A 27,624-nucleotide genomic window follows, 5' to 3' on the forward strand; every position below is an offset into this window, starting at 1 on the left:
GACTGTTTACAGGTGGAGGAGTGAAAGTGGCCCGGAAGTGACGTGCGACGCTCGTGAGACCGTACCATTCGAGTAAATAGATGGACGGAGGAGGCAGCAGCACCAAGCAGGAGCCAGCGGGGCCAGGATCTCATTCAGAAGAGCCGAGACGGTGAGGGGTTGTTTTACTTATTTTTATTTTTGACGTTCGTGTGAAACGTATCGATGTTTTCTCGTTTGGTTTCGTTCGGAATCTAAAACTGTCGCGCGCGCGGAGACAAACGGCTCGGTTCTTGTCGCGCGGCGGAGCTTTTATTTTAGCTAACAGGCAGCTGTCAGAGCTGCAGTTCACGACGAGCCAGGGCTGTTTCAGGCGTCCTTATCAATGGACTTTGAGCCGAAAATCAGCCTGTTTTTTACTCTGTCTGCTTTAAAGCAGATTTACAGTAAGGGTTACTGTTGAAGCGTTCAAAGGTTAAGACTTATTCCCCTTCATTATGTAACCAGGTGGACAGCCCTGTTGGAGCCAGAGCTGCTTAAATCCACAATGAAACTTTTTTATTTGTGTGTTTTTTTTACCAGGAGGAGGAGAAAATCATAGGCTGCCGTGGGTTCTTTCAGGAGGAGGGAGGAAATTATAGAGTCTAGAGAAGAAATGTGTGGTTTTGGTGTTCTCAGATTGGACTGTTTGTTTATTTTTTTGTGTTGTTTTTCTATTTGACTGAGCTTTTACTTTGTATTCTGAGTTGTGTTATTTAATGGTTTACACAGCAGATATATCCAGGTTAAACTAAGACAAAAAATAGTTTTTAAGAGGTTATCATGTTTGGATTTAGATAAAATATGAGTTGATCTGTAATACTCATAATAATGTTTATTGAAATGTTTATTCAGTGTAATAGGAGATCTTTTCAAACTCTATTTTACAACATAAGAGGTTGTTACAACGTCTGAACGTATGACAAGTTTTTTTATTTAGCAAAGTATCATAATTTTTGCCAGTAATCGTGTGTTTTTTTTTAATAGTATGGAGTTATATTTTATTTAGGCGATAACAAAAACACTGTTTGTCCGCCGTGTTAGCAAAATATCCCATCAACCAACAGACGGATTTTAAATCCCTGGGTGTACATCTACGACTAGAGTCAACCCTGTTCAAGATGGCCGCCACAACAAAGTGACCCTAACAAACAGAAATATGGCTGTAGTTCAGTCACTTTTACAGATACTGGGCTGAAATCTGCTGTGGCAGTAGCTGAGAGTCATCCACGACACATTCCCTGAGCGCTGATCCGCCTCGTGATTTCTCACAATATCTACTGAGATGACGCCAGTCACGGAGTTTGACCAAGAAAATTATCCAGGATTAAAAAAAGAAGGATCAGAAAATGAACTTCTGAAATTAGATAAATCATAAAAAAGATCAGCAATACCTGAGATAATAGACAGTTTTATGATTATTAAAAAAAAATTTTAGAGAAAACTTAAGCCAAAGTTCAGAGGTTCAGTGTGGTAAATGCCTGCGCTCGTCGTGCTTCCACAGAGAAGAAGGTGAGAAGTGACAGCTGCTAATTAAAGGCACTCATCTACCCGATCATTTGCATGTGTTTGCACCTCTATCAGAGTTTTGGCTGGATCATCTGGTGTGTGAGGACCTGGGTGAAAAATACGAAGCATCCACCTGTGTCGAGTCATGCTGCCTTCTCTTGTACCACTTAAGAGTAGGTAATTACTGCTAAAAACCTAAAAAATGTATTAATTAATGACTCATTTATTACTGGCTGTTTAATGCTGTCAAACCTGGTGTAATATGAATGTTTTTGTTGTTCATTTGTGGGTATATTTGCCTGATTATAAGAGCTATTTTTTCCTATTGTGGAGGGTTTTTTTGTTTTTTTTTTGTGACTGAACGCCTTATAGGATGATTTTAAAGTGGTGTTAATGAATTTCTGAAACCATTCGTGACTGAAATTGGACAATAGGGTCTTTGGGAAGTTGCTGACCTTTTACAATAGGCTGCTGTTATTAGTTTAATAAGGTGGGTTTTAACAAACTAACCACCATGTTTAAGTGCTCGCTGTCATATGTGCCTGCTGATGGCGATCGCAGACAATTACTCATCTGTTTTCCGTCAGGACTCCATGTCCCGACTTCTTGTTGGTGCCCTTCAAAAGCGGCTGAGTGTCAGACTCGTGAGCAGTGGGTGCTGCGAGTGCTGCAGCATTGTGATCCACCCTCACTGTGCCGAGCTTCCAGTAAGAGTCCACGTGGGTCACGGGTGGCGTCTCCTCTCTGATTGCGCGGTGCGGTCGCAGCTCACGTGCTCGGCTCCATTAACGATGAGCTGAGAGGTCGCTGCTCTCAGGTGTGCTGTGCGTTTGTAACGATGGAGGACGCCTAAGTCACAGGACGTGTTATCTGATTCGCACTTCAAGTGAGCTGGTGAACACAGAAGTAAGCTGATTGTTGTTCACGTCAGCGTGTTGAAGTCCTGGATTCTTTGTAGCTCAGTATAAATGGAAACTTGCAAAAAGGATGAAGCTGGGTGTAGTTTGAGTGGAGATGTTTGAGCTGATAATCAGTTGATTATTATTGAATCGGTCCCAAAGCAACAATATCTTTTTTATCAGTTGATGTTTGATGAATTCCTGGCTTTTCCGTCCCAATTTAATCATGTTTTCTTGTCTTTTCACACTGCTAAAACAATGTGTTTGGATAAAAGTGCAAAGCAAGGTGTCATTCCTTTACAGTCTGGGGCGACGGCGACGTGTAAAAAATCCAAAGTATTCTGTAACACCTTGTGACATGACTTGGCATCTTACTGGCATACTGTCTCCTGAGGGAGACCTGGTTTGTTTCAGCTTTATTTATCCATTTAAAATACCAATACTAAATCAAATCCCGCTTCTTTATCGATGCCACACTGTTGTGCAGAGAAGGCATCTTGAATTTAAGGAGCTGGACGGCCTTAAGTATTGTGAAGTGGACTAACATACTCATCCTTTTCAGGGGTTTTATTCACAATGAGAAAAATGCAGAATGCCAGTCTTATCCTCTAAGTAGTTTAACCCTCAAATCCTGTCCTCTCGAGTAGTGGCGGTCAGCGCTGGAGGTCCTGACGCAGCGCTGCGTTTGTCTCCAGAGTACCTGCACATCTGTCCCCGCGCGTCAGCAGAGGCGTCGGAGCGGTCCTGATGCTGGCATCCGGACAGGAAGCTGAATTGATGTAATTGACATGTGTAGCGGCAGCGGCGGCGTAGCCTTGCAGCTGGTCTGATCTCTGTAATCCCAGTCCTGGATGTTCGCCCGGCCTGTTCTGGGTCACGTTAATGTAGCATCAGCTCCGATGCTTCTGTCAGGTCGTAACTAAGCTAAAAGTTGAATTATTAGTTGAGCAAAGCTGTCCCTTTTAGAGTTTCAGACGTCCATGTTTTCAGCTTTTATATATAAATTTTTTACCCTAAAATAACACAAACAAACCCTGTACTCCTAGATGCCCCGAGGGTTTCCACAGCTCTCTGTAATGTATCCAAAGAGACATTTATTTATATATAAAAATATGTATATATATTCCTTTAAAGTGTCCATTCAAAAGAGTCTGAGTGGAAACAACCAAACAGAAATCTGGAGTCTGAATGTGAGGTAGTTTTCCCTGCCCGTCTCTTTCTCTCGTCTCGGTCTCCATCCTCTCCCTCAGGTCCTCTTCTCCTCCTCCTCCTCCTCCTCCTCCTCCTCCTCTTCCTCTCCCTGCTGACTGACATTTCGGTAATGACACAGCCGGAGCTCCACAGGCCCTGCCTCCATCCTGTCCTCGGCTCGCTGTGCGCTCACTCCGGGGCCGGCTCGTCACACCGAGAGCCCGCCCGCCCGCTCCTCACATCTACATCAGACCAGTAAATGTCAATAGCGGCAGCTCGGCGAGGTTAAGGAAAATAATCATTTCCCGTCCTTTGGACCTCTCTGTCTCAAGGAGACTGAGTCCCCGTTTGCCAAAGAGTGTTTTGGACACACTCCGAGGCTTGCTGGTCAGCCTGTTGGAGGACTGGGATTTTGTTACGAAGTGGGTTAAGCTCTACATCCCTTTCTGTTTGGACAGGGGTATTACAGTTGCATCTGTGAGGGGGGTTTAGATTAACCCGACATTGTTGAACCCTACAACTGCCTGGACTGTGCTTCATGAAGCTTGAGGAGGCCTCACAGGAACGATGAGGTTCATCAAGCTGCAGGTATAAAGGACGCTCACTATCAAAGCCTTCGGTGCGTTCCCTTCATCCACGGTGCTGTATTCATGCAGCGCTCAGTTTAAAACGCTTCTCTTTCTTGTGATGTTTGCGCTAGCCGGCCTTTCTATAATTACCACAGCCCGCAGCGCCTCATGGGGAACATATTAACACACACGAGTGGAGGAGCGAGAACCAGAACGCAAGTCATACAAGCTGCATTTGGGAGCACCTTTGACCTCTGATGTGTGCGTCTTTAGAGTGGAAAATAAACAAAAGGAATGTGCAGTTACTCATAGAGAAGGGCAATAATGTGCGCTCGCTGCGAGTAATGGCTGTCTAATGCAACAAGAATAAATCTGTCTCAGTGTGCAGCATGTGACCGAAGCACAAAATATATATTTTTAGCTCTTTTGCTCCAGTTTATCACCGAGTTTTAAAAAAACCCTCTCTTTTTTAGATTCACCATAACAAGTAGAACTCATTGTCATAGAATCTGTTTATATTATAGTTAAATAATTTAAATAATTCATTAAGTAAAGCGATTTGTTTCTGCTTCTGCCTTTGGAAATTTGAGGATATTTATTATCATTTTAAGGGAAAGCTTTTGAACTTTGAATGGTTAGCCAAAGAGATGCTGGGCTTCTTCCTGATTACCTAAAATCTAAAGTCATAACTTTTGTTTTTATATGCTTTGGTATCTTGATTTTAAGGTGGCGTCTCACTGGACTCAGTACTGTGAGAAAATCAGCAGATTTTCTGCAGCCGTCTCACTGAATGTTTTGAGTGGACAGTTTTTGAAAATCACAGCTTTTTGTTGTGTTCGTGGTTTTGTTGCCCACATCGTTCCCACCTTTGGCAGCCGCCTCCACGTTTAGGATTTAATCTGCTGGAGTACTCTTTTAAAATGAAGACAGGCCGACTCGTTTTCTAATAAAATGTTATTTATCATCAGTTTGATTGGCGCTGTGGTGCTTTTGAGATGGTTTGGTCCATGACCAAATTAAAACCAGTTCAAGACGCCCACAATTATCTTTCGGACAAATACTTTTAACGTGTTCAAAACTAAAGCGACAGGACTGCGAGCTTCTGCAACTCACACGAGGAAATTGAGAATCCCCACAAACGTTTTGAGACATTTTGGCAACTCCTCTGTGAACGACGTTCACCAGCTAGTCGCTAAATGACCCAAGGTTCTGATCATTTACACAGTTGTACCTCATTTATTTTTATCTTGACCACGGTAATCTTATCTTTACCAGCAGGGAGTGATCGGAAGCACCTCAGTATCCCAGTTTTCCTTTTAGATAACCAGGAAAATGGCTGTCAACACACTCAGTTAGTTATGTCCTATTTGTCTGACCTGCAGTCTCCTCTTGGTTTTGTGTTGTTGTAATTTTCAGGGGTGCAACGATTCCTAAACGAGTGACCAGAATCAGAGGATTTTCAGCTTGCGTTCAGAAATTACATTTTATTATCCTGGTTTGCACCAGCAAAGAGCACATCTTTGGTGTGAAAGTTTTTACTGAGTGAAAATCACTAGGGGTATAAGAAGCTACTAAAAGAAACAATGATTTATTTTTTTGTATAAAAGGCTCATTTTACTACTTTTATAGGAGCAGCTGCCACCTAAACAGGTGAAATATTTCAAGAACTTCACTTTGTAAGGCTTGTAAATCGCAAGTGGGGCATGAATGTAATCAAAGATTTATTAGTTTATTTGTAAAAAACATGTCAAGGTATAATTCATTGTGTGTAAAGTTACAATAACAGGAATGAATAATTTAACAATCTTACAGAAAATCAGGTTTTATTACTTCCAGAATTTGACATTTGACTCTCCTGCTGTTTATTGTAAATCAGTCATTTTATTCTGTATTTTAGGCTTTTAAAAAAAATGAAAAGGTTGAGGAGCTATAAAGTATTTTAATTTAATTTAATTTTTTTAAAATGCCTCATTTTTTTAGCTATAAATCACCAGGTGTTTGTTTTGATTTGAAAAAAGTAAAATCATTTCTGTTTTTGGTAAATGTTTTACTATAAACTCAGTCACATTTCATCTCATATAGACAGAAAACATATTTTATATGCTTCAGTTTTAGTTCCGGATCAGAGCTCTGCAAACAAGTAATCAGCTTATCAAACTGCAAATCAGTCACTGGATTTCTCTTGTTTTATCACACCACTGCAACCTTGTGGAAGTCATCACTGCAGCCCCACATTTCTCCGTGTGTTTTATCTCTTCAAATCTAAATGAAGGAGAAATACTCCTGAACGCAACATCCCCACATGTGCTCACTTCCTCCCACCGCTGTGATCCTGAGAGGTTTATTGTTTAGATCCGAGGAGGACGGAGAGACCTAAAGCCGTTTTGTCTCATCTAACAGTGACTTCTGTGTTCAGCATCATTTCCCTGCGTGTAATTTGCTAAATCACGCTCAGGGTTAGCAGGTTCACTAGAGGGAGGATGGTCCGACCGGACTTTCTGCCCGCTGCTCCTGAACTCACGATGAAGAGGAAATCAGGATTGGTGGATTGTTGCAGGCTGAATTACCCCCCACCCCCCCACCTCCGGTTATTGTTACGTAATTTCCCCTCGGTGCAGATTGGTCGCCGTATGAGACGATGGTGGGCTGAGCACGTTAATCCACCAAGTATTATCTGTCTCTGAGCATCAGCCACTGTTGTGGCCAGATTTTGCTGTTTATGTAAAAAAAAAAAAAAAAAAAAAAGAACCAATCACCTGAGCTGGCCTGTTGTCTACCAAGTAGTTTTGTCTTCACAGGTGCAAAGGGTTACATTTAAACTCAGAAGTTTTTGGTTTGTGGTATGAAAAATCAAGAGAAACTGATAAACCTGACTTTAAAACCCAACATGGCTGCCTTTGCACACAGAAAGTAGTAATAGCCCCAGTAATAATGTTGTTTGAGCACTTCTATTAGTTTGTATCTTAATGTTTCAGTAGTACATGGAGACTACAGACAGTATCTGGTGTAATATGTTGTTATGATCTACAAATGATTGTCAGGGAGCACAAAAGTTAGGAAACCCGACTGGTTTTCTGACTTACAGCTGGAAGAAAATCAGCTCAGGAGAGACGTCGTTCCCATTTTTGACTCCTGCTATAAATGTCTTGTCTCATTAAACTCATCTGATTTCTTCTGTCTGTCTTTTTTAAAGTGCAATTCTTTTTTTTTGTTGCGTTTTATCACAGTGAAAGACACTGTTAGGCGTGAGCAAGACAGAGAGAAAAAGGTATAATAATAAAACAATATTTACACAGATTATTTGCTATTGGCAAGTTTGTTTAATGAAAAGTCTTTTTAGTGTTTCTGAGTAGTCAACTTAAGTAAATGGTAACTAAAAAATAATAAAGACTAAAAGATAAATTATTAAACACCAAAACAAAGACTTGTTGCAGGATGTAGCCGACATTCATAGAGGTGTTTATTTGTCAGTAATTATAGACGTGTGTGTGTGTGTGTGTGTGTGTGTGTGTGTCTGGGCCCACGGTGGCAGATTGGAAAGGTAAACCTCTGTAAGCTCACGCGCGCGCCATGCTGCTTCGTGTCTTATTGATGAAGGGGACACCAGAGCTGTCAGCGCTGCTGTTCCGCAGCTGGTGAAATAGTAATGAGTGTGCATGACAGTGCTGAGTCAGTGTGGCTCACGGCTCGGCCACTGACTGGCCGCACGGCGCACTGACCGGCAGCGCTTCACGTCGGGGATGGAGGCAGAGCGGGAGGCTTCTGTAGTCACTGGATTAAACCCAGCAGAGAAACAGGTCAGATTAGTCCTAAATATCTGCTTTGGATCTGTTTAAACTAACTTCCTTACTGAAAACTAAAGCAACAAGGAATGTCATCGTATTATATTTATTTATGATTGTACGCAGCGGACCACTGACACTATTAGAAAGGACTAGTGCATGATTTATTTTAATCCACATAAAATATCAAATTATTATGAAGGGTATCGCTCCTTTAAACTTTGGATTAGTGTTGAAATTATTTCTGCAGGTAATGTCTCCACTGCCTTTTATTCTTTGAATGAAATGACAAAAACATTTTTCTGATCACCTTTTTTTTCTTGACCAAAACAAAACAAAGGAAACCAAAACTGCAATGTTTAAAGCTCAAACTGTGTGGCCACTTTGACATATTTGCTTGTAAAGAACAATCACTAAAACAAGTTTAATGCAGTGGTTTCACATTTCTAGTCTGAGTATTTATTTTTGATACTCCTGTCTTAACAGGTAGTTTAACAGAACTGAGTGTTTTTAAGATAATCTGCACAAAATGAGGAAATCAGATAAATACGGCTTCTTTAAAACTTTCTGTTATTAGTATTATTTGGACAATTTCACAACTACAGTCCCTGTTTGTGCCTAATGTAGCTAAAACAAAATTTTGGTGTTGTTTTTAACAAATAAGGGTCAGGCATATTAATAAACACCAAACATATAAACAGATTTATTTATATCAGAGTTAGCAGGATTGCTAATTGAGCAGGTAACATAATGATTAACAATAAATATAAAAATAGAAACAATAATCAAATGATGCAATAATGATAAAAATGGCAAAGTATAAAATGATGGATTAATAACAATGTTGCAATAATGCTGTGAAACCCTCCTGATAGTTTATTCTTATTGAAATAATTCACATATTTTTGTTATTCAACACAATTTTTAAAATCTTTTTTTGTATTTTACATTTTGTACAAGGATTCACAAGTAAAGTTGCAACAAAATCTTCTAAATAAATAACAACAAATATGTAAAAAAACACTTCTAAAAAAGTTAAACAATAGGCTGATTTCCCTTTATTTATAATAAAATAGAACTTAATAAAACAGACGAACAATAATTACAGGGATTTTATTGTTTTGGTGAAATCATTCTTTGCTGGAAAGACTTTATTTACTCATTTTAGGTTAATGAGTGTGTTTTCTATGCCGAATTGTTTTTATTTCTGCTCATTTGTGCTTTTTATCTAACTTCCAGTTTGATCTGTGATGTGCTTTTTGTCGTCTGTGTTTTATTCTTTAAATATTTTATATTTTCAACCTTTCAGAAACTGCAGGTAAAAATGGCCTCAGTGGCCAAATCTGCCACTTATACGAGTATTTGTCATGTTAGTGAAAAGTATTTGTGTTTGTTAGTGTGCATTATGTATTTTTAGATAAAATAACAAACAGCCAGACAAACTCCTTCATTGGAAACTTGTGTGTAAAGACTTTAAAGAGTAAACAGCATCCATTAGCTCCACTTTAAACAGTTACAGCTGAATTAGCAGCAGTTTTTGTATATGAAAACCTGATTGTGGTTTTTGTGTTTTTATTGCATTTGTAAAATTTTTTTTTTTCCGATGTAAGCATTAAGGTTTCTGCTCAAATGAACTTTGGATTTCAGCTTTTAGAGCAGCGCTTGATGTTCTTCCTGAACAAACAGATCTGGTATTAGAATTCCCCTCTTGTATGGATATCGAAGGCCTTTTTTTTTTTTCCTTTCCCGTGCTTTGTCAATATTTAACTGGAGCTGTGTTTTTGGAAATCCCCTGCAGCAGCACAGCAAGAATAACAAGAAAACCTCTTCAGCCGCTTGTTATTGCCAGAGACGTTCTTCAGCTAGGCATCAAAAAGTGAAGCTTTAAGACTCACATTCTCGAGTGCTGGTCTGAAAAAAGCCGGCATCCACGGCCATCTGCACTGTGGCTCATTTCACGCAGTTTATCGGCTGCTCTTCGCCCCAGGATACGAGCCCTCCTCCTCCTCCTCTGGCAGGAGGAGGAGGAGGAGGGCTCCCTAACCCCTAACCCTAACCCTAACCCCTGATGGGGGAGTCCGGACAATGCCGCTCCAAAATCCCAACCCCCAATGCTCTTTATGCGCCATTACATTTCTGCTGCCCCACCCCGTCGTCGCCCTCCCCAGAGGTTTGGGCCTGAAATGAGAGCTCTGCGGGGAGCATCTGTTCCCCGAGTTGATCCTCTCAATCAGATACAGTCCCCTTAGTTTAGTCTTAGTCCCTCCCTTGGTTTATTAATCAGAAAGTGCACCAGTTATCAACAACTATTAATTTAAACTAAAGCCATGTTAAAACTCCTCTTCCTGCTCGGTGTTTGTGTGCAGGTGAGAAGCAAGAACTGGAGACCAGATCCCACGGTGCAGCCCTCTGGGATGCTCAGAACTACCCTGGTATTACTCGACACACACTTACGCGCACACTAAAACAGAATTACACCCAGGGCTGGCATGGGGACATAAACCGATGAAATCTGAGCTCACAGAGAGGAAAGTCAGAGATGCTGAGGAGCATTGGATGACCTTTTGGGAAAAGGAAAGCATAATTCCTCTGACATTCTGTTCCGGCTCTGCCCTTTTAATTTTTATGGTTGTTGTTGCTCTTCTGTTTAGGAACTACAATTATATTAATCTCACTTCATATTGGTTGCTTTCAGATGCCTTAATTTTAGGAAAATGGTAGCTTCTTTTATCGAAGGTCTATTTAATCAATACATTCATCCTCTACAAGTCTTTATTAGAGGTGATCTTCAGCATTTTACTGCTTTCGCTGAAGTATTTATATAATGAACCTTGGATTCACACAAAAACAGGTAGATTTTTAAAAAACTGGCCACTTAAAACACATCCAAAACTATTTTTTGTTTTTTTCCAGTTTTGCCCTTAGATGGGCAATCTTTAATTTGCAGTCTTTTGCTCCAATGTAACGCCATAAAAAACTTTGTTGTGTTTTTAAAAGAATGCAAAAACAAAATCAAGTTAGCTTTAATTTCTGTCAAGATTATTGTTGCAGTACATTGAGCAGTTTAATGAAATTTAATTCAGCACTTTTATTTTTAGTCCAGCTGAGTCCATTCAGCTCCCTGCGTTCATGCGTGTGTTTTAGAAGAAATGCTCTCTCTGGTCTGTATTTATCTCCTAGCTTGCTGTTGATGTTTGCTTCTTCCCACCACCTTCCTGCCTCATTAGACCTTAGGGCTACATTTTGTGGTACAGGCCCATGTCAGATGTGTTGTATTGTTGGAGACTGCACACACGAATGTTGCATTGAGATGCAAATCGTCACTGCGTCGAGCGGCTCACGGTTGGCTTGAACAAAACTGATTACTGATTCGGTAAAAAAGGATTTTCTCTTGTGCAGAAACTGTGTCCTACTTACAGAAGCACCACCGCAGCCGAACCTGCTGTTTCCAGCTGGTGCTGCTTTGAACACCCCCCACAACCACCACCACTTCCCCACCCCACTTACATCTCATCTCTTCTGCTTTCTGCTTCATCTCTCTTTGCTCCTCCCTCTCCGAGCCTGCGCTGAAAGCTCCACCTACGAAAGCCCCTCGTCCTCCCTCCTCCGCTCTGTGAGCCGCGTCCTCGCTGCGTCAGACACCTCCATTCATGAAAAGCGTGACGTGAGCAGGTCCTCAGCGACACGGTGACGGTGCACGCCGCCCACCCACTCACAGCCCAGGTGCTGCGGGAGTTAGAGGAATGTTTGCTTCTTTTTCCCATCTTTCTTTCTTACGACCTGATTGCTGGTTTAGCCATCCTTGCCGGGGTTTTTTTCTTCTTTTTCTATCCTCCTTCGGATTTAAGGAAGGACCATGAATCTGCGCTCTCTCCTCTGTGAGTAATCTTCTCCTGATCTGATTGTAGGCAGTTACATGTGGAGGTTCCTCTCCTCCTCCTCCTGGTGGGTACGACTTGTCTCCTGTGATTTGCTGATAATCTTTTATCACACATGTACTCTAAGAGACATCTTCTTGTGCTGTTTGCATGTGGATCAGATGTCAGCGTTCGTTCGGCGGCGGTGCTGCAGGAGCTATTTTAGGCTCAGCAGTGACGCCGCTGCTGCTGCTTTTTGATGCAGTGTTATCTGTGCCCTCTGAAGGATGGACAGGTGGAGATGTAGGTTAACGTAGCACCACCCCTCTAAATTTCAACCTTTTGTTTCTTCATTGATGCAACCTCGTGAATCAAACGCACCCCCTGAGTCATGGCTGCTCTTATCTGGGACACACGTGTTTTGTGCACAGCTCTGAACGTGCACATGCACAAAACACACTCATCCACAGCATCCACAGCCTCTAAATTACCCTCCTCATATTTTTTTTACATCCCCTAACCTCCTTTATCATCTCTCCTCCTCCTGTTTGCATCCTCACCAATCTTTTAATTTACTTGCAGGGAAGCTTAAAGTGAGCCCACCTCTGTCCTCTGCTAAGCATGTTTATGTAACGGCACAGGATGAATAGCCAGCGGTCAGGCTTTAGAGGAGAGGAAGAGGAGGAGGGGTGGAGCAGCAGAGAGATCCATCCATCCTTTTTAAAAAATGGCAGCACATTCAAATTGGCGAGAGTTTCTCCCCCTTTGTGTCTGACCAAATCTGCTGGGGGAGATCTACTTTTGAGATTTGTGATATTTTTTTTAAGAGCAAGCAGGGAGCACAGAAAGCCAAGAGCTAACAGTAGCACTAATGTGTATTGATTTCCTGGCTTTTTGCTGTGGTGAAGTCTGTCTTCAGACAGGAGATGAAACATGTAAGTCCATCACCCACTCCCTCCCATCAGACTCATACGCCCCGCTTCTTTATTTTGCTCTTAAGCTTTGTGTATTTTCATATTCCATCCATTAAAAATTGGTGTCAGTCACAGCCAGACTCCTGCAATATGCACGTTTGTCTGTCTCTCTCCTTGTTGTTGGCGGGCCGGGCAGACCGTCCCTATTAAAGGAGCACAAGGGGAATTGTTGTGGCAGCAGCTGCTCTGGTGTGTGTGTGTGTGTGTGTTGGTGTGCTGCTGTCTCCTGGTCGTGCAGGGCAGACAGACCCAGATCACATGGAGCCGGCTCCTCTTGTGCCCTTTGTTGTCGCTTTGGGAGTCTGTCCCATTACAGTCTTGTTAGTAGAGGATTGTACCTCGAGCTGCCAAAGTAGCTGCACAATCCGAGTGTCTTTTTATCTGTTTGGTCAATTTCTCGTTCATTTTTGCCTGCTTTCCCCTTTCGGCAGCGGGTGATAAGGTTTTTGCCTGTGTGTGTGTGTGTGTGTGTGTGTGTGTGTGTCTGTTAGCAACATATCTTTCGACCCAATGGGTGAATTTTAACAAAACTTACAGGTAAGAAATCCCTGGATGGACATCTGCAAATGATTAACTTTTGAAGTTAACCTGATTCAAGATGGCTGCCACAGCCAACTGACCATAAAAAAAACACAAAAATGTCTGTAACTCGGTCAGTTTTACAGATATTGAGCTAAAATGTGGCGTGGTAGAAGCTGAGATTCATTCGCAACACATAATTCAAGCGTGACATCTCTTGATATCACAGGAGATTGTGCATAACAACTCATTTCTCATTATTTGATGATCTTAGTTTAAAACTCTAGCATGAAAGGCAGCGTATAATATGCATTCTTCCAAGATTTGCTACATGTTTAATTTTTTTTTGCTTTCATTATTTCTTTAAAAATACAGTCATTCATGTCTTCCTCATTTCCTGACCTGGATGCTCTTCTCTGACTCTTATCTGCCTTTTCCTCCACTGCTTTTCCTCCACTATCTTCTTGGCCCTTTCATTTATTTTTACTTGAAGTGGTATATGACTGTGTTTGAATTTCGAAGCTCTGTAAGCTGTTCAGGGGACAGTATGGACGCTGTGTGTGTCCTGGTTGCAGCGAGTCTGGGGGATTGAAGCTGGAGGGGAAAGTGTGACGTGTCTGTGGTGCAAACTCTCTTTTCTTCAGTCACTTATTTTCTCCGATTCCGGCTGGTGCCAGCTGAGGCTATTTGAGGAACCATTTCTGTGTGTGTGTGTTTGGAGTGCTAATGATTCATAGTGTTTTGTCCTTTTTTTTCTTGCTTACACTTAGTGGATTCCTCTGGATCTGAGAGCTGTGGTTTGTTAAACTCCCTGACAAACAGGTTTTACGCACTTTGAGCACTCGTGCCTACCCTCTCTGGCAGTTTCATTCATTCACTTTCATCCTGTCCCAGAATAAAATCCAGCTTTACACGTCTCACAGTTCACCTGACCCTTTCCCTGTGGCTTTAGTGGCAGCTTTGACCTTGTTCCCATTCGCTCGCTGTAGCCTGTAGCTTGCAGGTGAGCAGACAAGGCTTATTGTGCACTGTGGCCTGCTTTCCTTTCCAGCCATCACCAGGTATTTAAGTCAGTCCAGGTGAGTCACCAGAGGGCATGAGAATGTGAGGAAAGAAGGATTTTTGGCCATGGGATTCTCACAGGAATTGATTTTCTCCTCATATTTTCTTCCCATCATCAAGTGATTACTTTACAGCAGACCTTTCTGCCTCTTCTGGTCATGCTGGAGAGCAAAAGCTGATTTAAACATCCTTACAATCAAAACAAGACTGAGCAGATTTTTGATATATTTTTTTTAAATTTGATATTCTCTCTGCTATGCTATGTCTTCTAGTTCTGTCTGTTGTAGCCATAACAAAGACATCTGTGAGCGTCAGATTCCATTTTATAACTTTGTTTACTCACACGCCGAACGCAAACCTTGAGAGTCCAGAGTCTGCACAGATCAGGGAAACGGGTACAGATATCAGAGTTCAGCTGTTCAAGTATGACTGAGAATAACAAACTATCACATGCTCTGTGGAGACCAGCGCGGCTCTCACCGTCTGGTTTTCACTTGGTTTGAACAAGGAGGGACAGAAATGTTCTTGTTCAGGTATTTGTTGTTTCTAGAAATAAGCTTTCCATAACGAGTTAAAGACTTGGGGTTCATCTTTGGCAGTCATGCACATATTAGGCAGGGTTTTTGTGTATGAGACTAAAATCTATAAAGGTACTGGACAGTGCCAGAGTGATTAAAGGGAAATTTTTACGTTGGTCATACAACACCAGTTCTGACAGAGTTAGGACGTCGTATAAAATGTAAATGAAAACCAAACACAACTATTTGCAAATCTCATAAACTCATATTTTACTCACAATGGAATAATAAACATCAAATGTTTAAAGTAAGAAATTAAGTCATCTTTTTGGGAACAAAATAGAAGGTAATCTTGAATTTCACGGCAGCAACACATCTCAAATAAACCACTGTGAAGCATCTCCTCTTCTTTTAACAACATCTGTAAACATCTGGGAACTGAGGAGAGCAGCTGCTGGAGGGTTTGGAGGAGAGTATTGGTTCATTCATGTCTGATAAAAGATTCTAGCTGTTCAAAAGTCCTGGGTCCACTTTGCTGGATTTTTCATTTCATGATGCACCAAATGTTTTTGATTGGTTTGAGGTCTGAACCGCAGGCAGAACAGTTCAGCTCCTGGACTCTTCTGTTATGAAGCCATGCTTTTATAATAGATGCAGTATGAGGTTAGCATTGTCTTGTTGAAACATGCCAGGCGTTTGAAAAAGATGTCTGGATTCTGCATTGATGGGGCCTTTCCAGCTGTGTAAGCTGCCCATGCCAGAAGCACTAATGCACCCCCATACCATGAGAGAGGCAGGCTTTTAAACTGTGTGCTGATAACAGGCTGGATGGTCCGTCTCCTTTTTTGTACAACAAAAGAGGCATTCATGGTTTCCCAAAAAAAAATTAAAGTTTTGATTTGCCTCAGTCTGTTTTAAATGAGCTGTGGCTCAGAGAAGATGACGGCATTTCTGGATGGTATTCACAAATCAGTTCTTTGCCTGATAGAGCTTTAAGCAGCATTTGTGGATGCTGTGTTTAACAGACAATAATCTGTGGAAGTGTTCTTCAGCCCATGCAGTGATGTCCAGAACAGAACAGAACCAGACCTACATTTAATGCAGTTCTGCCTGAAGATCATCCATGACTTCCAGCCTCGTCCTGTGACCTCAGAGATTCCTGCAGATGATATTATGAACTGTAGATTATGGGAGATTCAAACTGTCCCCAATTTTCCTTTGAGGGACATTATTCTGAAATTGAATTTTTTTTCTTCCAAATGGTACAGTTTCTTAGCTTAAACACTTGATATGGTTAGTGTAACCTATTGTACGGTAAATAAAATGTGTTTTTATGAGATTTGCCAATCATTTCTGTTTGTATTTACATTTTACACAACATCCTAACTTTATTTTGATATTGGGGTTGCACATTTTTGATTTAGGAAAGCAAAAAATTATAGGCAAAAGCAGCTCACTACTTCTACCTAGGAATAAAGTTACACTGTTGTTACATAAAAAACCTGTCGTGCTGTTTCTGTGTGAAAGCTTTCATGGTCTCAACTGTGGCCTTCAAAGCTGAATGAGATTGAGTGGGACTGCAAGCATAAGGTCAGGATGGATGCAGTGTTGACATGGTAACGTGTGAATGATGAGGTGGGGATCGAGGCTAAATTGGTCCTTTGTCGGAGGCGCAGCTGTCACCTGAAAGGAGGTTTCCCTCGGTGGGTCCCAGCAGGGCTTCTCTTAATGAGGAGCAGAGTGATGGAGACGCAGATGAGACTGCAGCAGACTCTGTGTGTGTGTGTGTGTGAGAGTTCAAACGTAGTGTGTGTTGGTGTTGGAAGTGTCTCCGGTTTGAAGGTTCAGCTGCTGTTTGTAAAAAGCTACAAAAGCCACTCTGGCGTTTTCTGAGCGATACAAAAACGTACAGCCTTCCCCAGTGGATTGCTTGGAGTAGTGGGATTATTGGATACTGCCAGACACGCCCTGAGCATATGTGTGTGAACCTGATCCCCCCCGCCCCCCTTTACTAGCAAATGCTGTGCCCATGTATGAAGGGATACAATCACTACTTTTAACTTTTGTTTTTTGTTTTTTTAAAATAAAAGTATGAATATTATAATGCATTCACATGAAGTTGGCATCAGAGAGGCCACAAAATGAAAGAAATAAATTGAGGGGGAGGACAGAATAGGGTTTTGTGTTTGTGCACATGTCTCCATAGCTCTGTAGAGGGATTAAAGGATCAGCCCCTGGTAATTTCTCCCCCTCTGTCCCTCCAATTCTGGCTCTTTCTCCTAAATAATATTCACTAATATGCCCATTGTGTCCTCCTCTGAACTAACATCCTCCCTTTTTTCCACCATCGTATGGGACGGTCAGCGTGTCCTTATGCACAGTTGCGATCTCTTTCGGAAAGTTCTGTAAATAAATGACTATGTAAATGAAACCCTTGGTCTCCTCTCGATCGGGCGCTGACATTATTCATGGGACTCAATGCGCATAGAGATCTTCCATTAGGGATTGATGAAAAGGAGCAAGAGGTTTCTTTCCTTCGCTTGGTGTCAGGAAACGGGCTGAAAAAAGGGTTGAAAGGCATCAGGCTGCGCTCTGTGGTCATTATTCAGGAGAGATAATTGTAGAGTTTCAGTTTGGCTACAAAGGATACAGTTTGTGAGGATAAATGTGCACGTTGCTGCCCGGCAGACCACATCCACCCACCGCGGCTCACGTCAGAAGCCCAGCTCTGAGAATTGTTTGTGAGGTGGAATTACACCACCGGCCTCTGTCCGCGCAGCTCGTTTGTCTCTGCTTTGGAAGGGACGGATTTATTGGATACCTGAGAGAGCGTTCTCTCCTTCCCCTGCACTCTCAGCAGCCTGATTAGAGACGGGCCTGCATTATAGATGAGCTCCTGGCAGCCGCCACACTCTCGCAGCGCTCAGGTTACCCCCAGTGGATGCACAGAGACACACTACATGGATTTGCACAAACATGCAGGCAGCGTCTATGTGGACCAGTGGCTTTGGGTGCATAGGCTGTAGCTGTGAGCGTGCCTTGTTTAATTCCTTTCAGAAATCTGCCTTTCATCGTCAGGTATTTTTTAATAAAGGTAAATAAACCGAGTACAAGTGTATCAGGACCAAACAGTAAAAATGGTGTTCATGCCTCTGCTGACATCTCCACCTCGAAACTTCCACGTAACACAGAGCCAGCTGACAGCTCAGTCTCCTCCCTCCAGGACTTTGAGCTCCAGTTTGTGGTTGTACACATCATCTATCTGTGTGCTGAACTATTTCGTCTACGGCTGCCCCTTCAAACTTGATTGGATTGCCGAGTTTACGTCCTCATGGCTTTAAATGGACAAATAAAATGCATCTGATTAATCTCTTGTTTTGTCCAACATTTGTAGATGAAGTCAGATTGTGGATAAATGCCATTTGCAAATGTGAAAAGCCACTCTAGGCTACGCTCGCAGCAGATATAAGCCAAAGTGACAATAATATTTTAATTTCCAGAGGCAGTGTTGGAAAGGGAATGAAAGGCATGAGTATGGCTCAGATGTCAGGACACAGAAATAAAGCTGCTTCATTCTGTCATTTGTCTTTTGAATTATGAAAACAAACAAATACTTCTGTTGATATTAAGTGAAAGTTACACTGTGCAGCAAAGTTTCCTAGTTACGTCTTTGACTTGTAGTAAAACACTGCATTTTAGTAGTAGAATACATTAAAATTGACTTTATTAAAAGCATTTAATGAAAAAAGAAGTGTCCAACATGAAAATAAAGAAAGCTTTTCCTAATGTTTGTAGTCCGTCAAATCTTTACTCATCATTTAGCTGCAGCAAATCTTCACTGAGGTATCAAAAGTTTTCAAATAGGTCCTGAAATCATTTACCAAAGTTTGAGAAACTCAGTAAAAGCTACTGAGTATCCAGCTCCTTTCAGATGTGATTGGGGCAAGTTTTCTATTTTTTATTTTGGTTTTCTTGGTAAACAAGAAAATAATAAATTTAAAAAAGTATTTTCTGCTCTTCATATTCCTCTAACTGACAAATGAGCATGAGTTATTTATGTTTTTAGTATATGTCATCGTTTAATTGAGACTTTCTATGATAATTTCCTAACAATATTCCTGATGGATATTAATTATGTATCTTCAAAAGATTTAGCTCCTAAAATATCTTTTTATGAGCTTTCAGCTAATTTTATGGTCCCCTGTAGTTGGACCATTTTATCCCACGATCACATGTTCTTACCTGATAACACCAGAGGCAGATGGAGCTTCAGCTGAAATTATTATTATTATTATTATTATTATTATTATTATTATTATTATTATTCAAAGTTTTATGCAGGTGTGGGATTAGATTAGAAATCCATATTTTGGCAATAAATGATAGTCTTAGAATTGATTTCAATGTATCAGTGTTCTATTAAACTTTCTATTTAATATTTCTTAAAATACTACCTTTTTTTTCTTTTATTCTTTAAGGCTTCTTCTCAAAGATTATTCCTGAATTATCCACAAAGGCTGGTTTATAACAATCAATCAGTGTGAAATTTGCCTTTTTCTGTTGTTTTTGGCTTTTCTTTGACCTCGGTCAGCAGCGTCTTGTGAAACCTTTACAGAATTGGATGGTAAAGACCTTTTGTTGATTGTGCGACTAAAGAAAACCGACAAGCTGCATTTGTTGCTGCAGCTGCAGGTTTGTGTGTGCCAGATGTTTTACTCTCAGCAGTCTGAATACACGGAACAACCTTTAATCCTTTCTATACTATTACTGCTTCAGAGATGGAAAAGCCTCGGTCTTACTGTAGGTGTGTGTGTGTGTGTGTGGTTGGTTTAATCCAACGGTTTCCCTTAAGTTTCAGAGTGTTATTTAAATGTATTTTAAATGTTATTTTGTCTCTTACAGACTGATTTTAAGCCTCCACTCTGCTGCGTTTGCACTTAATAATTATTATTTTAACGTAATCTGGCTCAATCCCAGATCCATGAGGGGAAATGAAAGGATTGCATTTCACTTTGTGGAAGTAATGGGATGTCACTGTGGTAACTGTTGTAATCGTGTTCACGTTTTCTGCAAAGTGACCACAGTACAATCATCTTAAAGGATTTATTTGGATTTTAATACTTACCTCTTTCTCTTTGCTGTGTCGATTTTCTCATCCTGCAGGTGATTTTCAGCGTTCAGACGTACCGATGTGTTAGGACTCGTCCAACTCATCGACTCTGAGCAGCCCATGCACATGCGTGACACCATGGGCAGCTCCCCAGAGGTGCTTTCATGGACTTCCTGCCCAAGTCTACTGGTGGGGAAGCTGAAGGAGGAGCTGAAACTCACCGTGGTTGGGGACGCCATGAAGAAATCAAACTCGCCCAACTCCCAACCCCAGCCTCCTCAGGCCCCACTCTCTAACTTACCTCCTCAGATTATCACCGACCTTGCTCCGCCGACAAACCTCCCCGTTCCCCTGCACACGCCTGTCCAGGATGAGGACTCCGTGTTGGGGGGTGTCAGTCCAGCAAACACGGCCCTGAGCGTGGACTCGACACGGAGCGAAGGCGGACACTTCGACAACAGCGTGCTCCAGCTGCAGGAGCAGGATCACGAGGAAGCTGGCTCACCGGCGTCTTGTGAGCACGGCGGGTGTGGCAGCGGCATGGACGAGCAGATGGGAGACGGGGACTGTCCCGTGGACCAGAGTGGGGAGGGGAGACCATGCCACCCGCATCACCCTGATGACATCAAGCTGCACTTCCAAAGAGCAGGGCCCGGGTCCGGCGGCTTCTTAGAGGGGCTGTTTGGTTGTCTCCGGCCTGTTTGGAACATTATAGGGAAAACGTATTCCACAGAATACAAGCTGCAACAGCAAGGTTAGCTCTGGGTTTCATCTTTCTGTGTGGCATCGGTTTAACAAAACTGAATCCCCTCTGTTTAATTAAAACGAGACTTCTGAGAGACAAACAAACAATTCGCTCCTGAAATGTACTCCGAAAACCGTAACTGAATAGTTGTTCCCAGCTTAAGCTGTATTGCGGCTGCACTGCTGTCAGTTTGAATTGAGGTCATTGGTAAAGGTAGACTCACCTTGCTGCGGGCTGCCTGTACAGGCTGGACACGCAGAGTAAAGAATATGCGGTGAGGTCAGACCAAACTGGGCCTGATTTTGTCATTGTTCAGCCATGCAGCGAGCTCCCAGCTCAGGCAGTATTGCTCCTTCTCATGATGTTTCCAAAATCACACAAATTACTGAATGTTTAAATCACTGATAGATCATCATTGTGTCGGACTTTCGGTTTATTTTTGGTCTGCATGGCAAGTATTTGTAAGCTTGTAATTGTTCTTTTTACAGATCATGTGACAAGACAGTGAATAGTTTATTTAATACAATGCTAAAGGTCACATTAGGAGGGTCAAATTAAAATAGTGTTGTCGGCTCAGTGATGAAATGTAACTAACCTGATTGCAGACATGTGGGAGGTCCCGTTTGAGGAGATTTCGGAGCTGCAGTGGCTGGGCAGCGGTGCACAGGGAGCCGTCTTCTTGGGCAAGTTTCGCTCTGAGGAGGTGGCCATCAAGAAGGTGCGAGAGCAGAAAGAGACGGACATTAAACACCTGCGGAAACTCAAGCATCCCAACATCATCAGCTTTAAGTAAGTCTATGATTTGCAGTTGGTCTGAGTCTGCGTTATTAACAAACTCAGGGTTTGTCACCTTGTCTATAAACGTGCTTCCTGTGTTTTATCGTACCCCAGGGGTGTGTGCACCCAGGCTCCTTGTTACTGCATCATCATGGAGTATTGTGCACAGGGTCAGCTGTATGAAGTGCTGAGGGCGGGGAGGAAAGTGACCCCCAAGCTGCTGGTGGACTGGGCCTCGGGCATCGCCAGCGGGATGAACTACCTACACCTTCACAAGATCATCCACAGAGATCTCAAGTCTCCCAAGTGAGCAGTGTTTCGTTGGTGTTTTCAGATGAGAGTAATGACGACTTTGAAAGACCTTCAGAAAACCAGTAGAAATACTGATTGCGACCACTTCAAGAGGTTACAGAAGTCTGGCTTCTTGGAAGCAAAAAACAAGAAATGAGGCGTAGTTTAAAACTTCTGCACAGTACACTGAAAGCACTGCAGATTGGATAGCAAAGGAAGAAAGTATTCTATGTTTTGCTGATATATCATTGTTGTGCATCAGCAAATAAAACCTGAAGTTTTGCTCCACAGTTTTCAACAATTTGAGAGCTTTTAGTGACGTGTCTTTAATCAAAGCAGCAGCAACAATTCAGCTCTGGAGACTCTGACATTTACTCAAACGCCACAAGCTAGTTGTGTCATTGAAGGAGTCGTTTCTCTGCTCCTCCCGTCTCATCCTCCCTCGTTTTGTATCTGTAGCGCTGTCTCTCTAATCAATATCACGCTGCAGCAGCAGGACCGAACACTATTAGTCAGCAGGACCACGGCAGGCTGAGAGCGCTGCAAACGTCTATCTCATTTAGCTAATGGGGTGACTCAGAAATGCACTTCTGTGAAAACTGTGAAATATGTTGCGAAATTGAGGGGGAAAAAAACTACACATTTAGAGAAACTCATTCTGTAAAGCTGTAACTGTCCATGGTGTTCCCTGCGTCCTAATTATACACACCGATCATAAAGCTAACAAGGTTTTCTTTTTGTGTTTTAGTGTTTTGGTCACCCACAACGACACTGTGAAAATTTCCGACTTTGGAACATCCAAAGAGCTCAGTGATAAAAGTACGAAGATGTCATTTGCGGGCACGGTGGCGTGGATGGCTCCAGAAGTCATAAGAAATGAGCCTGTGTCCGAAAAAGTAGACATCTGGTGAGCAGTAACGCAACACATTTGAAAAATAACCATCTTTTAGGAACCTGGAGCTGTGTTTACTTGTTGTACGTCTGAGACGTTTGAGAGAACAGACCGCCTTTACTCCGTGTATCGCAGGTCATTTGGAGTTGTATTATGGGAGCTGCTCACAGGAGAGATTCCCTACAAAGACGTGGACTCCTCCGCCATCATTTGGGGCGTCGGCAGCAACAGTTTACACCTTCCCGTCCCCTCCACCTGCCCAGATGGATTTAAAATCCTCATGAAACAAACATGGTGAGTTTGAATCGAATATTACCAGCTGCTGCTGCTGTCTGAATACCTGTCCTGTTTCAGATAATAGCTTTTCCTGGTTTCAGGCAAGGCAAGCCCAGAAACAGGCCTTCATTTCGTCAGATTCTCCTACATCTCGACATCGCTGCTGCTGATGTTCTAGGAACTCCTCAGGAGACCTACTTCAAGTCTCAGGTTTGGACTAAAAGCAACAAACAGATTACTTTTATTGTATAAGTCAGACGGTTCTGTGCACTTCTTCCCTCAGGGTACATTTAAGACTGAAGTTATTTATATCACATTGCTTCGACTGTCTGTTGATATTACAGGCAGAATGGAGGGAGGAAGTGAAGAAACATTTTGAGAAGATCAAAAGTGAAGGCACGTGCATCCACAGGCTGGACGAGGAGCTGATCCGTCGCAGGAGGGATGAGCTCAGGTCCGTTAGCAAACATAAACAAGGCGACAGTCGTCTCTGCCTATTTTTAGAAACCAGAGAGACGGGATGATTAATGTTTCTCTGCACCGTCTGGTCCCCTTCAGGCACGCACTGGACATCCGGGAGCACTACGAGAGGAAGCTGGAGAGAGCCAACAACCTGTACATGGAGCTCAGTGCCATCATGCTGCAGCTGGAGGTCCGAGAGAAGGAGCTCATGAAGTATGTGGATATAGGTTTTCTTGCAAAAGTCATTCAGTTGTTTTACAATCATCCTAAGCATTTCCTCATAATGAGGATCTACTGGTTGTCTCTACATCAGTATTTCCTTTTCCTCAGTAACAAATGCCTCCCTGGTTTTGTCTCTGTATCTCTGTAGGAGAGAGCAGGCGGTGGAGAAGAAATATCCCGGCTCCTACAAACGTCACCTGGTCCGGCCCATCGTCAGGTCCAACGCTGTCGAGAAGCTCATCAAGAAAAAAGGAAGCATGTCCCACAAACCTGGAATGCCTCCCACCAAAAGGTCATACATAACTCAGTGTTTGTGTGTTTATCTAGTTAGAATTACAAGCAGAAATGGGTGAAAAAATGGTGTTAAAAAATGTATTTTCTGAAAAACACCGTACAGAAATGTTTGTTTTCTTCAGTTTTAATATATTGAAGATTGTGATTTAGTTACAGCTGCAGGTCATGATTGTGTAAATAGATACAACAAAAAAGTGTAAGAGATGAGTGTAAATAAGTTTTGTCAGTGTTTTGAAAACAGGTGATGTTAGTTACATTTTCTCAGCCAAAACCTGCAAAATTATGTGTTCATCACCTCAGTATGAACGTGTATTCTATCATATCTTCCTGCTGTTTATTTATGCCTATTCAGTTTATTATATAGTGACAGCGATGAGTGAATGAGTGAACGTATCAGCAAAATGTTCAACTATTATTAAAGTTAAGATGCAACAACAGACAGAAATGAACATTAAGGAAGTCCAGTTAGTCTTTAGTTTTTGAAACCGTGAAAATAAAGTAAGTTCTATAATTAATGTTGCTACATGTTTTTTTTCCTACAGGCCAGATTTGCTTCGCTCTGATGGCATCCCCAGCATCGACCCCCTCCCCTCCCCCTCGCCGCTCTCAGCCAGCCCGAAAGTCTCCACGCCGCCTGGAAAAACCCGCTACAGAAGCAAGAACCGCCACCGCCGCACCAACAGCAAAGGGAGCCACAACGAGTTTCCCGGTGCGTTGAAGCTGGTCGCCAGGGCGCCAGAGGACACCCAGTCTTTGCAGGAGCAACCGTTCCACCATCGCCATCATCATCACCACCACCCGCCACCCGCTGAGGGGCAGTTTCTACCCCTGAAAGGCCGCGAGGAAGCCGTGGTCAACTGTGCCAACAATCTGCGGTACTTCGGCCCCGCCGCTGCTCTCCGCAGCCCTCAGACGGACCACATGCAGCGCCGCGTCTCCGGCTCCAGCCCTGACCTCATTTCCACCGCGATGGACGCCGACACGCGGCAGCGGACCTCATCCACCGGCTCCAATCCCGTCCCGGGTGCTGGTTCTTTTTGTCCCTGCTGCCAGGCTCACCCCCTCCCCGGCTGCCTGCACTGTCAGGAGACCCCTCCCACACTCGGCCAACCGGTGCTACCACACTACTCCCTGCTCGGCGTCCAAGAAAGCACCCAGTCCTCCTCAGGGGCGCCTAACAAAGACACAGATGGAGACGACACAAACAAGGCTGACCCTCAGGAGCTGGACCCCACCCAACCCAAACACCCCCTCCCCTCTTCACTGCCCCGCACCCTCAGGCCTCTCAGGAAGGTGAGTCCTGAATCAGTGTATGTGCGGTGTACATTTGAGCTAAAGAAAACCTTTTCCGTGGATTAACAGCCGTCTGTGCTGCTCTTGCAGGGTGATGAGTCATCTGAGGAGGAGGAGGGAGAGGTGGATAGTGAAGTAGAGTTTCCAAGGAGACAGAGGTAAAATACAGAGTTTCATTTAGTTTACAAACCTGACCTTTTAATGTGTTGTAACACTGTTCAATCAGTTAGTGCAATTAAAGGAAATTATCTTTTCCGCATTGTAAAAACACTGCTGAATAAAATCTCCTTCTGCATCCTGACAGACCTCACCGCTGCATGAGCAGCTTCCAGTCCTACTCCACCTTCAGCTCAGAGAACCTGTCGGTCTCCGACGGGGAGGAGGGAAACACCAGCGACCACTCCCACAGCGGGCCCCTGGAGAAGCTGAGCGCCAGTCAGGAGGAGCACCTGGACGAGCTGCTGTCGCACACGCCGGACATCCCGATCGACATCTCCACCCAGTCGGACGGACTCTCCGACAAGGAGTGCGCCGTCCGCCGGGTGAAGACTCAGATCTCGCTGGGGAAGCTGTGCTCTGACGAACACAGCTACGAGGTCCGTGACTGGCTGCTGTTTTTGTCTTCCATTCAGTCTGTAAATCAGTTTGGAGCAGAAAGATCTCAAATCCTAAACCGGGCTGGGACAAAACTGAACCATAGGAGAAAAAAGTTTAAAGCTAAATTTAAGAAAAGAAAACTACACTTCTGCTTTCCAAACAAGTGTTGCTGCTAAAAGTAGCCTTAAGCTGTTTAAGACTTCCTATACCCAAAACAAATCTTGAAATGTGGCTTTTTAAAATTAATTTTAGAAAAGCCAATGGAATTGAAACATTCAAAGATGGCTCCAATAAATGCTAAATTTACTTCATCTCGTGCACAGTTACTATAAGTTGTAAAACAAAAATGCACAGTAAGGTGAATTGTAACTAATATTTCTGGTTTTTCTCATTGGACACCCAGAACCCGCTGCAGTTCGGGGACTCGGACTGTGACTCGTCGGAGGCGGAGTGCTCCGACACCACCATTAGAAACAACAAAGTCGGCGCTCCGTCCTCGTGGTGAAGCGCTCGGCCGGGCATGGACGTGTTTTTGCCTGGCAGCCATCATGCTCCGTCTCCCAGAGAAAAAAACAGCAATAAGAGGACAAGATAGTCAACCCCCCACCTCCCACCCACCTCTAAAGCAATGTAGTCTCCGCCCTTCATCCTCTCATCGAAGCACTGCATCCAGGCAGCACATGGCAGGGATATCCTTTTGAATGATAATGTATAGTAGATAGTTTAACATTAATTTATTTTATTTTATTTTTGTCCGAGGTTTGAGGAGAAATTCAGGAGTTCTCTGGTCTGAACAGAGAAAAAACAAAAACGGACATTTTGAAACTGAGCGTGGGCTTACTGTGTGTTAACTGTGACTGGATGATGGTGATGAAGATGATGATGAGAGAGTGTGTCATGTATCTGAGGCCGACAGCAGTGAGGAGCTGCATCACTACAGGCCTTCTGTTGCTCTCAGCATCTGTTTGTGTGGGAATTCCCCCTTAAAAAAACAAAACAAAAACATGCAATCCCTTGACCATGTTGACCAACCTGCTTCATTACAGTGCAGAGACCTCCTCCTCCTCCTCCTCCTGCTCTTCCTCCTGCTCCTGCTCCTGCTCCTCCGCTACTTCATTTTATCCCCGCTGTGGCTGAAACAGGGAACTATGAGCTCATGGAAACAGTATGAACACCAGCATGAACAACTCGGGACTTTCTCCCTCTCCGAAACCTCCGTACGTGTCTCACGGCATCAGGATCCACGCACACACACACAGACACACACACACACACACACAGCTGATAAAGCATGCCTGCACAGCTCGCAAGATGCAAAAAAAATAAAATAAAATTTAAAAAAACGAACAAAAGCTTTACGAAGACTGCATGAAGCAGACGAGCTTCAGAGACGACGACTCGGCTGAAAGCTTCAAACAAAAACTAACTACCCCCCTCTCTTTAAAGACACGTCATCAGCAATCAGATGTCACAGCCGGAGTTCCTGAAGGGAGTTATCGTTCGTTTGTGTGTGCGTATGTGAACAATAAGCCCCTCTTCCTCATCATTAGGCACTACAGTTTCACGTCTCATCTCAGGATTGTTCGAGGACTGTGAAACTGGACCGGACCAACTATCGTATGAAGGAATGTTCTTCGACCGGCACATATTAAACGGACTATTTCAAACAGAAAAAAACAAACAAAACAAAAAAAAAGCTCTTACAGATAGCCTTGATGTTCAACCCTTTATCGCTGTAATAAACGTTTTAACTGATTTTAATTGCGA

General features: G+C 43.0%; 1 protein-coding gene across 7 annotated transcripts; it reads left to right on the forward strand.

The window, feature by feature from the left end:
- The first annotated feature begins 31 nt into the window (after positions 1–31).
- Positions 32–27,624, forward strand: si:ch211-45c16.2 (mitogen-activated protein kinase kinase kinase 13). 7 transcript variants are annotated; one of them, XM_037976219.1, is made up of 16 exons: positions 59–151; positions 1,603–1,704; positions 10,335–10,400; positions 20,062–20,762; positions 21,359–21,542; positions 21,645–21,836; positions 22,570–22,728; positions 22,849–23,007; positions 23,091–23,199; positions 23,334–23,443; positions 23,548–23,664; positions 23,822–23,965; positions 24,510–25,260; positions 25,351–25,418; positions 25,565–25,856; positions 26,261–27,624. In XM_037976219.1, the coding sequence occupies exons 4-16, from the start codon at positions 20,129–20,131 to the stop codon at positions 26,360–26,362; spliced, it is 3,021 nt and encodes a 1,006-aa protein (XP_037832147.1). In that variant the 5' UTR covers positions 59–151; positions 1,603–1,704; positions 10,335–10,400; positions 20,062–20,128; the 3' UTR covers positions 26,363–27,624. The 7 variants fall into 7 exon arrangements, with proteins under 7 accessions (XP_017280032.1, XP_017280029.1, XP_037832147.1 ...); XM_037976218.1 differs by having other exon boundaries at positions 1,603–1,700; XM_017424540.3 differs by lacking the exon at positions 1,603–1,704 and having other exon boundaries at positions 53–151.

The sequence above is a fragment of the Kryptolebias marmoratus genome, linkage group LG6, assembly GCF_001649575.2.
Source record: "Kryptolebias marmoratus isolate JLee-2015 linkage group LG6, ASM164957v2, whole genome shotgun sequence".
Lineage (NCBI taxonomy): Eukaryota > Metazoa > Chordata > Actinopteri > Cyprinodontiformes > Rivulidae > Kryptolebias > Kryptolebias marmoratus.